At 33.9% G+C, this 14509-nt stretch overlaps 2 protein-coding genes across 2 annotated transcripts in view; one reads left to right on the top strand and one right to left on the bottom strand.

Annotated features, from left to right (window-relative positions):
- Nucleotides 1-4437, top strand: part of LOC133611242 (peptidase M20 domain-containing protein 2-like) — a 16367-nt gene extending 11930 nt beyond the window's left edge. The window contains exons 5-7 of the mRNA XM_061967937.2: nucleotides 120-246; nucleotides 4061-4168; nucleotides 4295-4437. Coding sequence (XP_061823921.2) covers nucleotides 120-246; nucleotides 4061-4168; nucleotides 4295-4437 — 378 coding nt within the window. The remainder of the gene's footprint in view (nucleotides 1-119; nucleotides 247-4060; nucleotides 4169-4294) is intronic.
- Nucleotides 4438-6717: 2280 nt separating this feature from the next.
- The window catches only part of LOC133611483 (gamma-aminobutyric acid receptor subunit rho-1-like), a 57311-nt gene continuing 49519 nt past the window's right edge, over nucleotides 6718-14509 (bottom strand). The window contains exon 10 of the mRNA XM_061968304.2: nucleotides 6718-9335. Within this exon, the coding sequence (XP_061824288.1) occupies nucleotides 9033-9335 (303 nt within the window). The 3' untranslated portion in view covers nucleotides 6718-9032. The remainder of the gene's footprint in view (nucleotides 9336-14509) is intronic.

Below are 14509 nucleotides of genomic sequence, written 5' to 3'. Positions count from 1 at the left end.
TTGCAGAATGAGACACATGTTGTTTTTCTTCTCGTATACAATCACTGTAATAAAAATACAGTACACTGTATACCTCTATTTCTTCTTCACTATTCATACTTTTTCTTTGCCTTTTTTAGCTGGAGATAAGTTACCCAGGCTACACCTACTTGAACATCGTGCCCAACGCCACACTGGCAAAGCTTTATGAAGATAACGGAACAGCCTTAGGGATCCAGTTCACCAAAATTCCCACCAAATTCGCTGGTAGGTTAAAAAAATATTTTGAGTTAATCGGTTTTGTAGCACGCAAAGTTAAAACAAAAACATATTTTTTGATAATTGGGACTAAAAAAAAAATTCTCGTTGTCAATATTTTTCGGAAATATTAGTAGAATCCCTCATATATGAATTAAAAATATATACTTGTATTGTGATTTCTTATATTTGATTTGGGAATAAACTTGTTTTAATGTTAGCATCAGCTTTGAATAAAAAATATTGAAACATTTGTTTTTATTCTTAACATTAGAACTTTTCCCGCTAAGATTACAACTTGTTTTGTCTTTAGTCTCCTAATATTTTTAATTATGACTTTTTCTTTGGAGCAACAAACATTTGTATATTATTAAAAGTCCTCATAAAAATATATGAATTCAAAAAGATATATCTGAATTGTATTTCTTTTGTATTAGTTTTTTGAGGGAAACACTTGCATTAGGCGTCAATAGTATATGAAATAAAAACATTTTTAAAACTTCTTTTATATATATATATATATTTTTTTTTTTTTTTTTTTTTTTAACTTTACACCTTTCTCCCAGCTTGTTTTGTCTTTATGTTATGACTTTTGTTCTCCTAATATTTCGACTTTATTGTTGTAAAATTATGAATTTTTATCACTTAATTCCAAAACTTTTTTTCTCTTCACTTATAACTTTATTGTCCTAATAATTGTTTAGTTCATTCTGGTTAAATTGTATGACAATATTTATTATTATTATTATTATTATTATTATTATTATTATTATTATATTGGTAGAATCCCTGAACTTAGTATTATGCATTCAAAAATATATATTTAAATAGTTTTTTCATATTAGTTTTTTGAAGGATAAAATTGTATTTTAATTTTAGCATTAGGCCTCAACATAGTGTATGAATTAAAAAAACATATTGAAATGTAGAGAATTATGAGGGACACTTATTTTCTCATTTTAACAGAAGCCTTCAACTTTGTATAGAAAAAAATACAGTTCAAATAAATATAAATATTCATTAATTTATTCATTAATCTAATAATTTTATAATAAAATGAAATGTTTTAACATAGATACAGTATGTGTTTCAAGGACAAACATTTTTCAATGGCATATCCAGTTCTACCTTTTAAAAGTTTTCCTTTTACAGATAGAAAATTAATTAAGACTGGTTGCAGCCAAGTAGTGCAGTCCATTTTTGTGTCAAGAGACACAATCAATCCACAATCAAATCCACACAATAAAGCAAATTATTTTTGATCTATTCATTGATTATTAAATTAGACGACAGTCACAAAACTTTTTTGAAGATATTTAAACTTTATTCTAAAAAAAAAAATTTTTTTCCAGTAACATTACAACTTTTCTTTTTGTTATGAATTTATTCCTAAGATTATAACATAGTTCTCATAAAATTATGACTTTTTATCTCATGAAATTGTAATATGTCTCTTCATTACTATAACGTTCTAATAATAATAATAATAACTGGGATTTATATAGCGCTTTTCTAAGTACCCAAAGTCGCTTTACATGTAGAACCCATCAGTCATTCACACCTGGTGGTGGTAAGCTACTTTCATAGCCACAGCTGCCCTGGGGTAGACTGACGGAAGCGTGGCTGCAATTTGCACCAACGGCCCCTCCGACCACCACCTATCATTCATCATTCAATTCACCGGTGTGAGTGGCACCGGGGGCAAAGGGTGAAGTGTCCTGCCCAAGGACACAACGGCAGCAAAATTTGGATGGTAAGAGGCGGGGAGCGAACCTGCAACCCTCAGGTTTCTGGCACGGTTGCTCTACCCACTACGCCATGCCGCCCGTGTTCTCCTAATATCTTGATTTTGAGACACTTGTGATTAAGGGCTGTGTAAATAAACTTTGATTGATTGATAGATTGACTTAATTATTGTAAAACCGCATGTTTATTAAGGGTGTTCAAAGCAATCAATTTACATCTGAATCGTGATTCTTATTTACTGCAATGATAAATCCAAGGATAATTGAAAAATAAATAAAATAAATACAATAAATAAAATAAAATTATATATATGTATATATATATATATATATATATATATATATATATATATATATATATATATATGTATATGTATATATATATATATATATATATATATATATATATATATATATATATATATATATATATATATATATATATATATATATATATATATATATACACTTTTTTTTTTACAAATGCAATTTTAAAAAGGTGTTTTTAGGCCCTCTCCATGCTTACTGGAAGTGCGTACACATACATCAGCAACCAAAAGGGCGTTTTGTAACCTATAACCTGTTTCGAAAAGGTTTATTATAACTAAAATACCAAATAATACATTGCAAGAATCAGTTTGAATCGAAAATCAATACTGAATCGAATCGGCGCCCCAAGAATCGGAATCGGATTTAATCATGAGGTCCCCAAAGATTCTCATCTCTAATATTTATACTAGTAAAATTATGACTTTTTTTCCCTGTAAGATTGACTTTTTTCTCTTTATGCCATAACGTTATTCTCCTAACATTTCAAGTTAATTCTCGTCAACGTATGACCTTTTTGTTGTGTAAAATTCTAAGTTTTGTTTCTTTATTCTCCTAATATTTTGACTTTGTACTCATAAAATAGCAATTTTAACATTACAGATTTGTTCTCTCAATATTATTACTATTTTCCTAAAAGTTTGACTTTATTCTTGTTCTTGTACATTTAAATCCAAATTATATTTTCCTTTTAAAAAAAATTAAACAATTGTGTTTTCTGCAGTGTCTGAAAGACTCTATGTCACAGGTGTCAACTCATGGCCCGGGGCCAGATGAGGCCCAGTACTTCATTTTATTTGGCCCTCGAAAGCCTGGAAATAATATGTATCATAAAGTACTGTAACTTTTCTTACTAAATGTATTTTTTCTTTCTATTTTGGAAGAAAAAAATATATTTACTCCATGTAATCGCAAATTATGTTAACTTAAATATTGTCTAATTATGCAAAAATATATTCTCAAACATTTAAACCATTTTTTAAATAGAATTAAATACTAATAATAATGATTTCAAAGCAAGTTATCAATCAAATTGTGCGATGTAGCAATAGATTTCATGGTAAAATTGTGAAATTTACTGTGGTTTTTTCTCTAAATGAAAAAAAAATACTTTTTTTACTGTAATAAACTGTGGTGCCGTGTTGGCATTTACAGTAATACACCAAAAAATCTACAGTTGTTGATTTGCGGTATAAAAAAAACAAAACTGGCAGCTCAGGTGCCAAAATGATACTGTAAAATTGCAGTTTTTTTTATTTACAGTAAAACAACAAATGTCAATTTTACAGTAAAATTCTGGCAACTGAGCTTTTTTAACCATAAAAACAGCAATACTGTTTTTCCATTTACAGTAATATACACTACATTTTGAGGTGAAATTATTGCAACTTACCATATTTTTTTTGACATTTTAGTTTAAAAAAAAATCTACTAATAAAATGCATTTAAAAAAGGGTGTAATAATAATATTCACTGTTAGAAGCGGCCCCCTGGGGCCAAACATAACTGCAATGTGGCCCTCAGTGAACACGACTTTGACACCTCTGCTCTTTGTAATATTTAGGTTTTCCTGTATGAATAGTTATGCACAAAAAAGATCAAATTAAGTATTTAGTTTGTCATTATTGAGTGTAGATTATTTCCTAAAAAAATGTTTTTTCAAAGATTTAAGTAAAAGCCTTAAACAGCCTGTAGTGTGTATAGTTTGCCATCTGAGTACATGAAAGCCATCCATTTGTCACCTTTGGCAGCTTCCACAGACTTTGGCAACGTGTCATACGTGATCCCTGGTATCCATCCCATTTTCTCCATCGCCACAGACGCTTTTAACCACACTGAGGCTTTTGCCGAAGCAGCAGGTAGAATCGCACACGTTCTTGTTTTCTTGTTCTCCGTTTCAGCCCTGATGGTCATTTTATGTTTTGCTTGTTTATTTCCTATGCATCTCCTCCTCCTCCTCCTCCTCCTCCTCCTTGCTGTGCCAGGCTCTGAAGACACCCAGATGTACACCCTGAGGGTTGCCAAAGCTCTGGCGATGACAGCTGTGGATGTTCTCTGCAGCCCATGTTTGCTGAGGCAAGTGAGAGACGACTTTGCTCAGGCAGTCATCAGTAACATGATTAAGTAATATTACTTTTGCATCAAATGACTTGTATGCTGTAGTTTGTAGTTGACTATGCCAGGGGATTCGTTGACTTGGTTTGCAAAAGATAATTTCTCTTAAATAATGTAGCTTTGGTCATTACGGATGGCAGCCACGTATCTGTGAGCAGCAGAATAATTAAGTGCTCTTCCACTAGATGGTGGAAGGTTTATAATTAGCGTGTGTATCAAAGTGCTTTGTGTACATTTTCAAATACATTAAAAGGGAGGCAAACACTGCACTATGGAATTAAATACTAAAATATTGAAATTATTGCTGTACTACATACTCCTATATTGGTCTTTTCTTTACTCAACTAGGGGGAGGTCTTTATTTATTTTTAAATAATCACACAATCAATAGAATACTGTTGACAGTGTCAAACAAAAAGCATGTATCTTCATTTTTTAAAATCTGAAACACAAAGACAATAAACATTGTTTTAAGATAAAAAATAAAATAAAATAAAAAAAACTGTCAAGTTCAGTTTGACAGATGTTGATGTTTGGCGTTTATTAAACCATCCATCCATTTTTTACCGCTTGTCCCTCTCGGTGTCGCGGGGGGTGCTGGAGCCTATACCAGCTGGACAAGTGGCGTTTATTAATTCACTTAATAATAACGTGGCCATCACATCTACTACAGCAAAGGCCACTGTTTGTGTTTGTGGGTCATAATATATATATATATATATATATATATATATATATATATATATATATATATATATATATATATATATATATATGTATATGTATATATATATATATATACTGTACATACATATACCGTATTTTTCGGAGTATAAGTCGCACCTGCCGAAAATGCATAATAAAAAAGGAAAAAAACATATATAAGTCGCACTGGAACTATGAAAAAAACTGCGACTTATAGTCCGAAAAATACGGTATATATATATATATATATGTATATATATATATATATATATATATATATGTACATATATATATATATATATATATATATATATATATATATATATATATATATATATATATATATATATATATATATATATATATATTTATATATATATATATATATATATGTCTATGTACAGTATATTAGGGCTGCAACTAACGATTCATTTGATAATCGATTAATCTGTCGATTATTAGTTCGATTAATCGATTAATAATCGAATAAAAGAGACAAACTACATTTCTATCCTTTCCAGTATTTTATTGAAAAAAAAAACCCAGCATACTGGCACCATACTTATTTTGATTATTGTTTCTCAGCTGTTTGTACATGTTGCAGTTTTACTGATTGCCAATCATAGTGTTCCGTTACTGATTGACAATTGAAGTGTTGCATTACTGATTGCCAACCATAGTGTTAGGTTACTGATTGCCAATCAAAGTGTTGCGTTACTGATTGGCAATCATAGTGTTTGGTTACTGATTGACAATTGAAGTGTTGCAATACTGATTGCCACCATAGTGTTGGGTTACTGATTGCCAATCAAAGTGTTGCGTTACTGATTGCCAATTATAGTGTTAGGTTACTGATTGACAATTGAAGTGTTGCGTTACTGATTGCCAACCATAGTGTTAGGTTACTGATTGCCAACCAAAGTGTTGCGTTACTGATTGCCAATCATCAATATTAATCAGTCCTGTTACCTAAATGATTGTATTTGTTTATTTAAAAAAAGCAATACATGCAGCTATATTTCATGTATTTGCTAATCATGGCACTCCTGTTACTTCCAGTCCTGTCACTCAAATGAGCTATCAACGGCTTAGGAACCTTGTCACAAAAATAAATAAAATTGCGTCAGATGTGCCCGACAACATTTGGAGTAGTAGACTGTGTATAATCAGATTTAGAGTAAAAAAATAGAGAAACATTTCAGTTTATTTTGAGAGTTACAACCATGGCATAAACACTCTATGCCGCTGTTTGGGACTGGGGGGGGGGCACATGATTATGGCCACCTGTCACGTCAGTAGATGATCATCAACGTGGTCGTCATGCTCTGCAGGTGATTGCTTGTTCTACATTAATGGACTGCTCATGGATAAAATGATGCTTAGTCTCTACAAAACTTCTATTCAGCGGTGAGTCAACATGTCCTTTGTGATAGTTTTAGTTCGGTTTAACAGCATCTTGGCAGCCTAACTTCAAAAGCCCATAGAGATAATCGCTAGTTTTGCATGGCCATCAAACACCATCATCGTGACAGATTTACAGTCGTATTTCTAAAACTACTATATTATTTAAATTTATATTGTTGCCGAATCTTTTCCCTAAAGATATAATGTATAAAGAACATTAGTCTTTTCCTACTTTTTGCACTTTTATTGTGTTTTATTTACTTTTTCAATTAACGCCAAAGTAGCATAGCAATTTGGAATTGGATTTACTGTTAATAGGAGGTATGGAACACTTTTCTTTTTCCCTTGGACCTATGAACATATTTTTTTCACTTTTTGACATAAACTTTGGACACTATCTGGAATGTAAACACATGACTATTGAACATATTGGATTGAACTAAAACAAAATCTTGTTTTAGAGCAACAAAAACAAGCAACGGCAAGCAAATGGCACCAATTTGGTGAAATGTCCCCAATAATAAAGAAGAAGGAAGAAGTCATTTTAATAATGAAAAACAAAAGTCAATGCTTGAGATTTATTTTTCTTTCACACTTGCAAATTATATATTTTTTGTTTTGAAATGAAACGTGGAATCACAAGGATGCAATGCAGTTAGCGTCACGGCGATACAAAAGTCACAAGGAGACGCACGTCGAACGTGCTGGAAAAGAAAATTTCAACTAATTGTTGCGTTACTGATTGCCAATCATAGTGTTTGGTTACTGATTGACAATTAAAGTGTTGCGTTACTGATTTCCAATCATAGTGTTCTGTTACTGATTGACAATTGAAGTGTTGCGTTACTGATTGCTAATCAAAATGTTGGGTTACTGATTGCCAATTATAGTGTTTGGTTACTGATTGACAATTGAAGTGTTGCATTACTGATTGTCAATCATAGTGTTCGGTTACTGATTGCCAATTGAAGTGTTGCGTTACTGATTACTAATCAAAGTGTTGGGTTACTGATTGCCAATTATAGGGTTTGGTTACTGATTGACAATCGAAGTGTTGCATTACTGATTGTCAACCATAGTGTTGGGTTACTGATTGCCAATCAAAGTGTTGCATTACTGATTGCCAATCATAGTGTTTTATTAATGATTGAAAATTAAAGTGTTGCGTTACTGATTGCCAACCATAGTGTTGGGTTACTGATTCCCAATCAAAGTGTTGCGTTACTGATTGCCAATAATAGTGTTTTGTTACTGATTGACAACTGAAGTGTTGCGCTACTGATTGCCAACCATAGTGTTGGGTTACTGATTGCCAATCAAAGTGTTGCATTACTGATTTCCAATCATAGTGTTTGGTTACTGATTGACAATAGTGTTTGATTACCGATTGACAATTAAAGTGCTGCATTACTGATTGTCAACCATAGTGTTGGGTTACTGATTCCCAATCAAAGTGTTGCGTTACTGATTGCCAACCATAGTGTTGGGTTACTGATTCCCAATCAAAGTGTTGCGTTACTGATTGCCAATAATAATGTTTGGTTACTGATTGACGATTGAAGTGTTGCGTTACTGATTGCCAATCATAATATTTGATTACTGATTGACAATTAAAGTGTTGTGTTACTGATTGCCAACCATAGTGTTGGGTTACTGATTCCCAATCAAAGTGTTGCGTTACTGACTGCCAATAATAGTGTTTGGTTACTGATTGACAATTGAAGTGTTGCGCTACTGATTGACAATTGAAGTGTTGCGCTACTGATTGCCAACCATAGTGTTGGGTTACTGATTGCAAATCAAAGTGTTGGGTTACTGATTGCCAATCATAGTGTTTGGTTACAGATTGACAATTGAAGTGTTGCGCTACTGATTGCCAACCTTAGTGTTGGGTTACTGATTGCAAATCAAAGTGTTGGGTTACAGATTGCCAATCATAGTGTTTGGTTACTGATTGACAATTGAAGTGTTGCGCTACTGATTGCCAACCATAGTGTTGGGTTACTGATTGCCAATCAAAGTGTCGTGTTACTGATTGCCTATCATAGTGTTTGGTTACTGATTGACAATAATAGTGTTTGGTTATTGATTGACAATTGAAGTGTTGGCTTACTGATTGCCAACCAAAGTGTTGGGTTACTGATTGACAGTCAAAGTGTTGAGTTACCGATTGCTAATCAAAGTGTTGGGTTACTGATTGCAAATCAAAACGTTTGGTTACTGATTGTCATTCAAGGTGTTGCATCACTGATTGCCAAGATGCCAAAGGAGGTGACGGTATGTCTTTCTGAACAGTTTGTGAATGGCGCTCACCTCTCAGAGAAGGAGGAAACATCAAGCCACAGCAAAAGTCTTTCCATAAACAGCGTGATGATGTAGTTACAGCATGACTCCGCAGTTGTCAAAAGGCCGGGTTGAGAAGGCAGTGGTCCTCGTGCGGCAGCGGCGTTCCTCACAATTTCACCAGCATAAAAAGGCGCTCTGTGTCGTGGAGGATCCTTACGAGTAGATGGACCAGTAAATGATGTTGAAGAGGATGTAGGCCCCGGGAAAGGCGACCCGCGAGTACTTGTCTATGGCGTGGGTGTCGATCCAAATGTTCACGTAGGCCCTGGCGGGTTTCACCTGGCCCGTCAGCTGCGGATCGTTCAGCGCCACTTGAGCCAGAATCCGCTCCTGCCGCCCACCGTTCTCCGGCATGCCGTAATTCCCGGTGCTGTTGACGTCCATGGTCCCGTATCCGGTGATCATTGGGTCGATCATCATGTCGTCCGGGTTGCCAATGCCACACGTGCAGGGCAGCTGGGCAGGCAAAATTATTTCATTAATCAGGGCCAAAAAATAACGCGCCATGGGTGGTGGAAGGATGTTTGGGATAGAAATCTTCCTCAAGGGCCGTGTGGGTGATTGGCGCCATATGTTGCAACATTTGCCAGATGAAAAATAGTAACAGGAGCAAGATTGAGTCCCTGCTTTCATTGGCCGTAACCCAGAGAGAGGCTTAAACTGACGCAATTTAAGAACATATTATTTTATTTATTTTCATCTGTGCCACAATCAAATTCTCTTTATATTTAATAATGCCTGATAATGACTTTTACAGCACTGCTGTATTTGCAACAATTTTAGCTGCAAAAATCTGAAAATATGTTTGAAATCTGATGCAATTGAGCAGCCGTATCATACAGAACATCCGGAAAGTATTCACTTTTTCCACATTTTGTTATGTTACAGCCTTATTCCAAAATGGAATACATTTAGTTTTGTCCTCAAAATTCTACAGAAAATACCTTATATTGACAATGTAAAAGGGTATTTAATTGTTTTTTTTGCAATTGTATTAAAAAATTAAAAAAAATAGAAGTCACATATACATAAGTATTCCCAGCTGTTGCTAAATACTTTGTTGATGCACCTTAGGCAGCAATTACAGCCTCAAGTCTTTTTGAATACGTTGCCACAAGCTTGGCACACCTATCTTTGTTGCAGTTTCGCCCATTCTTCTTTGCAGCACCTCTCAAGCTGTATCAGGTTGGATGGGAAGTGTCGGTTTTCATCCAGAATGTCTCTGTACATTGCTGCATTCATCTTAGTCTAGTCAGGGAGGTGACCAATAACCCGATGGTCACTTTGTCAGAGCTACAGCATTACACTGTGGAGAGAGGAGAACCTTCCAGAAGGACAACCATCTTTGCAGCAATCCACCAATCAGGTCTGTATGGTATAGTGGTCGGACGGAAGCCTTTTCTTTGTAAAAAGTTTGCCAAAATGCACCTGAAAGACTCTCAGACCACGAGAAACAAATTTATCTGGACTGATGAGACAAAGATTGAACTATTTGGTGTGAAAGTTTTAGGATAACCAGGCACCGCTCATCACCAGGCTAATACCAACTATACAGTGAAGCATGGTGGTGGCAGCATCATGCTGTGGGGATGTTATTCAGTGGCAGGAACTGGGAGAATCAGCAGGATAGAGGGAAAGATGAATGCAGCAATGTACAGAGACATCCTGGATGAAAACCAACGCTTCCTATCCAACCCGATGGAGCTTGAGAGGTGCTGCAAAGAGGAATGAGCAAAGAAAAATGGGCGAAACTGCCCAAAGATAGGTGTGTCAAGCTTGTGGCACATTCAAAAAGACTTAAGGCTATAATTGCTGTCACAAATGTACTGAGGAAAGGCTGTGAATACTTATGTACATGTGATTTTTTTCGTGTTTTATTTTAATACATTTGCAAAATAAAAACACCTTTTCACATTGTCATCATGGGGTATTTTCTGTAGAATTTTGAGAACAAAACAAAATATATTCCACTTTGTAATAAGGCTGTAACATAACAAAAGGTGAAGCGCTGTGAATAATGCATGTGAATGTGAATAATAATAACACATGGGGTTTAAATCATTCATTGTAAAAATAAACCTTTTTTTCATCTGCCCTTTTGCATTTGGCAGATGACAAATATGAATATGCATGAGATTAAATTGCAGAAATAATTGGCCATAGCCTTAAGACAAGCCTAAAGGGATGCAATTTAGAAAATATGTACTGCAAGTATGGACGTATGATATTTATAGTTATCTTTGCATTTCACATGTATAATTGAGTTAGACATCCCCTCGCGTGAATAATAATTTATCCAAAAATAAATTCAAAGATAATTCTGATAATATAATTACTACTAATAACTGTAAAAAAAAATATTGCATAAATTCCACACAATTATACGTTCCTCATAAATAATTGTATTTGGTATTTTTTTGCTGTTGCAACACACAAGGCCTCAAAAAAGTGTTTTACTTTTTCTTCGGCTTTTTTAGTGATTTGGGTGATACTTTCACAAAAGGGAATCAGTGCTGATGTTGAAAAATGTGAAGCTAACAACACATTGTAAAAGTAGTGTGGCAATCAAAAGTGGTGCACATGTCTCTGTCCTGACTGCTGAGTCGACAATTCCATCAAAATAGACAAAAATGTAATGTGTATGTTTTACCCAGCAATGACCTACTTTTTACACTTGTATAACAGTTCAAAATATTATGATGCAACATATGGAGTTGAAAGTTTAACACTGGAACGTTTGGATCCATTTGGATTTTCATTATTTCCTATGAGATAAACTGAGAAATAAAAACAAATTGTGCTACATCCAACCATGTTAAAGGGGAACTGCACTTTTTTGGGGGGGATTTTGCCGAGCGTTCACAATCATTATGAAAGACATTACGACGGATGGATTTTTTATAATGCATTCTAAATATTAAATACATTCGATTAAAAGTCCGCTTACAATGAAGCCTATGGGAACCATTAAATTCTGCCAATAGAGATCTTAAAAGAAACATCCAAACACCTCCATTGGGGTTTTATATACATGATGTAAGTATATATGTAATGTAGTAATGAGCACATTTCTAATAACATTTAATATTTACGTATTATTTTAAGTAAATTTTTTGAGAGCCAAAAAAATGTATAAAACTTCACTTACTGTATAAAGTCTGCTGTCATTAGGATGCCGACTGCTAGGATGTTCATATATTCCTATTTAGATGAAAAATGTCTCATAATCCTCGCGAAAGACAGGGTGGGGGGGTAACAAGCGCTTTTCGTGTCATCCTAAATGGCTGTTAACGTGTCCCAACTTGTTGGATTATATCACCAGCCACCTTCTGTCCAGATGAGAGGCATGATTTATGATCGAGAATAAACTTACAAGGAGCAGAGAAGCGAGAAAGCAGCAGACCACTCGATGATGTAAACATTTGCACACAGGAAGTGATCACGTCGCCGGTTTAAATAGTTTGTCTTTGTTAGTGCTTGTAATAACAATATCACTAATACTCAGTGATGGGCAGTAACAAGCTTAGTTACTTTCAGACCCATGTAGCCAAGTAGCTTACCGTATTTTTCGGAGTATAAGTCACACCGGAGTATAAGTCGCACCTGCCAAAAATGCATAATAAAGAAGGAAAAAAACATATAAAAGTCGCACTGGAGCCCGGCCAAACTATGAAAAAAACTGCGACTTATAGTCCGAAAAATACGGTATATTAAAGCTACAAGCTACAGAGAGAGAAAAAGGACTGTGAATCCAGGGCAAAAAGAAATATGAAGAAAATAAAATGACTTGGATGAATGAGTGGATGAATGAGAACATCCATATATACGGACAAAATCCATAATGTTTGTATGATGAGTCACAATTGGCTAAGGTTAGGGCGAAACATTACGGGCTGGCCAATCAGAGGCAAGATAAGGCGGGTCAATGAAACCAGGAAGCAAGATCATAACAGACTTGAACTCATGTCACATAACAACGGGGCAGTCAAAGAAAGAGGGACGAGTCACAAAAAAAGGAAAAAAGAAACATACTTGAAAATGGCAGAGGAATTCTCTCCCGCAGATTAGATTTTTCCTTTAGTGATGAAGATGGCGTCCAGGAAACCCACAATAATGTGTGTCCTTGCTCATATTGAGACAAATGTATGCGTTTAGCTAAAACAAAGCTTAAAACCTTAGTTTTTAATCATTTAAACCAAACCATAACATAAAACTAAATTGCCCTCTTCATCTAAGACATCCTACACAAATTTAGGACCATGCATTAAGGCAGTGGTCACCAACCTTCTCGAGCCCAAGATCCCTTGTTTCAGCCAAAAACATAGCAAGATCTACCAATGAGTCAACGATTTAACACACACACACACACACACACACATATATATATATATATATATATATATATATATATATATATATATATATATATTAGTGTTGTCCCGATACTAATATTTATTTCAATACTTTTAGGTACTTTTCTAAATAAAGGGGACCACAAAAAATTGCATTATTGCCTTTATTTTAACAAAAAATCTTAGGGTACATTAAACATATGTTTATTATTGCAAGTTTGTCCTTAAATAAAATAGTGAACATACTAGACAACTTGTCTTTTATTAGTAAGTAAGCAAACAAAGGCTCCTAATTTAGCTGCTGACATATGCAGTAACATATTGTGTCATTTTCCATTCTATTATTTTGTCAATATTATTAAGAACAAGTGGTAGAAAATGAATTATTAATCTACTTGTTCATTTACTGTTAATATCTGCTTACTTTCTCTTTTAACATGTTCTATCTACACTTCTGTTAAAATGTAATAATCACTTATTCTTCTGTTGTTTGATACTTTACATTAGTTTTGCATGATACCACAAATTTAGGTATCGATCTGATACCAAGTAGTGACAGGATCATACATTGGTCATATTCAAAGTCCTCATGTGTCCAGGGACATATTTCCTGAGTTTATAAACATAATGAAAATTAAAAAAAAAAAAAACGAAAGAAAATGTTGACGTAATCATAGTAGTATCGACTAGATACGCTACTGTACTTGGTATCATTACAGTGAATGTTAGGTGTAGATCCACCAACGGTGTCTGTTCGGCGGACCGGTACTTTTCAGAGGCGGTATAGTACCGAATATGATTCATTAGTATCGCTGTACTATACTAATACCAGTATACCGTACAACCCTAATATATATATGTATATATATATATATATATATATATATATATATATATATATATATGTATGTATATATATATATATATATACATATATACATATATATGTGTGTGTGTGTGTATATATATATATATATATATATATATATATATATATATATATATATATATATATATATATATATATATATATATATATATATATATATATATATATATGTGTGTGTGTGTATATGTAAAGATAAAGCTTTGTGGTTTTATTATTGGCTGATGTCAACATTTAGCTTTTTTTTCTCGTTGTGTTTTTTGCTGTTTTCCCAATTTTTGCAGGTGTTTTTTTTTTGTGTGTAATGTGTGTAGGGCCAATGACAAAGGAGTCACGGGCCACAGATGGCCCATGTGCTGCACTTTGAGCACCCCTGCTGTAGAAGCTAACTG

Source organism: Nerophis lumbriciformis, linkage group LG08 (genome assembly GCF_033978685.3).
Source record: "Nerophis lumbriciformis linkage group LG08, RoL_Nlum_v2.1, whole genome shotgun sequence".
Classification (NCBI taxonomy): domain Eukaryota; kingdom Metazoa; phylum Chordata; class Actinopteri; order Syngnathiformes; family Syngnathidae; genus Nerophis; species Nerophis lumbriciformis.
The sequence above is the reverse complement of the archived record's forward strand: the minus strand, read 5'-3'. Positions and strand labels throughout refer to the sequence as shown.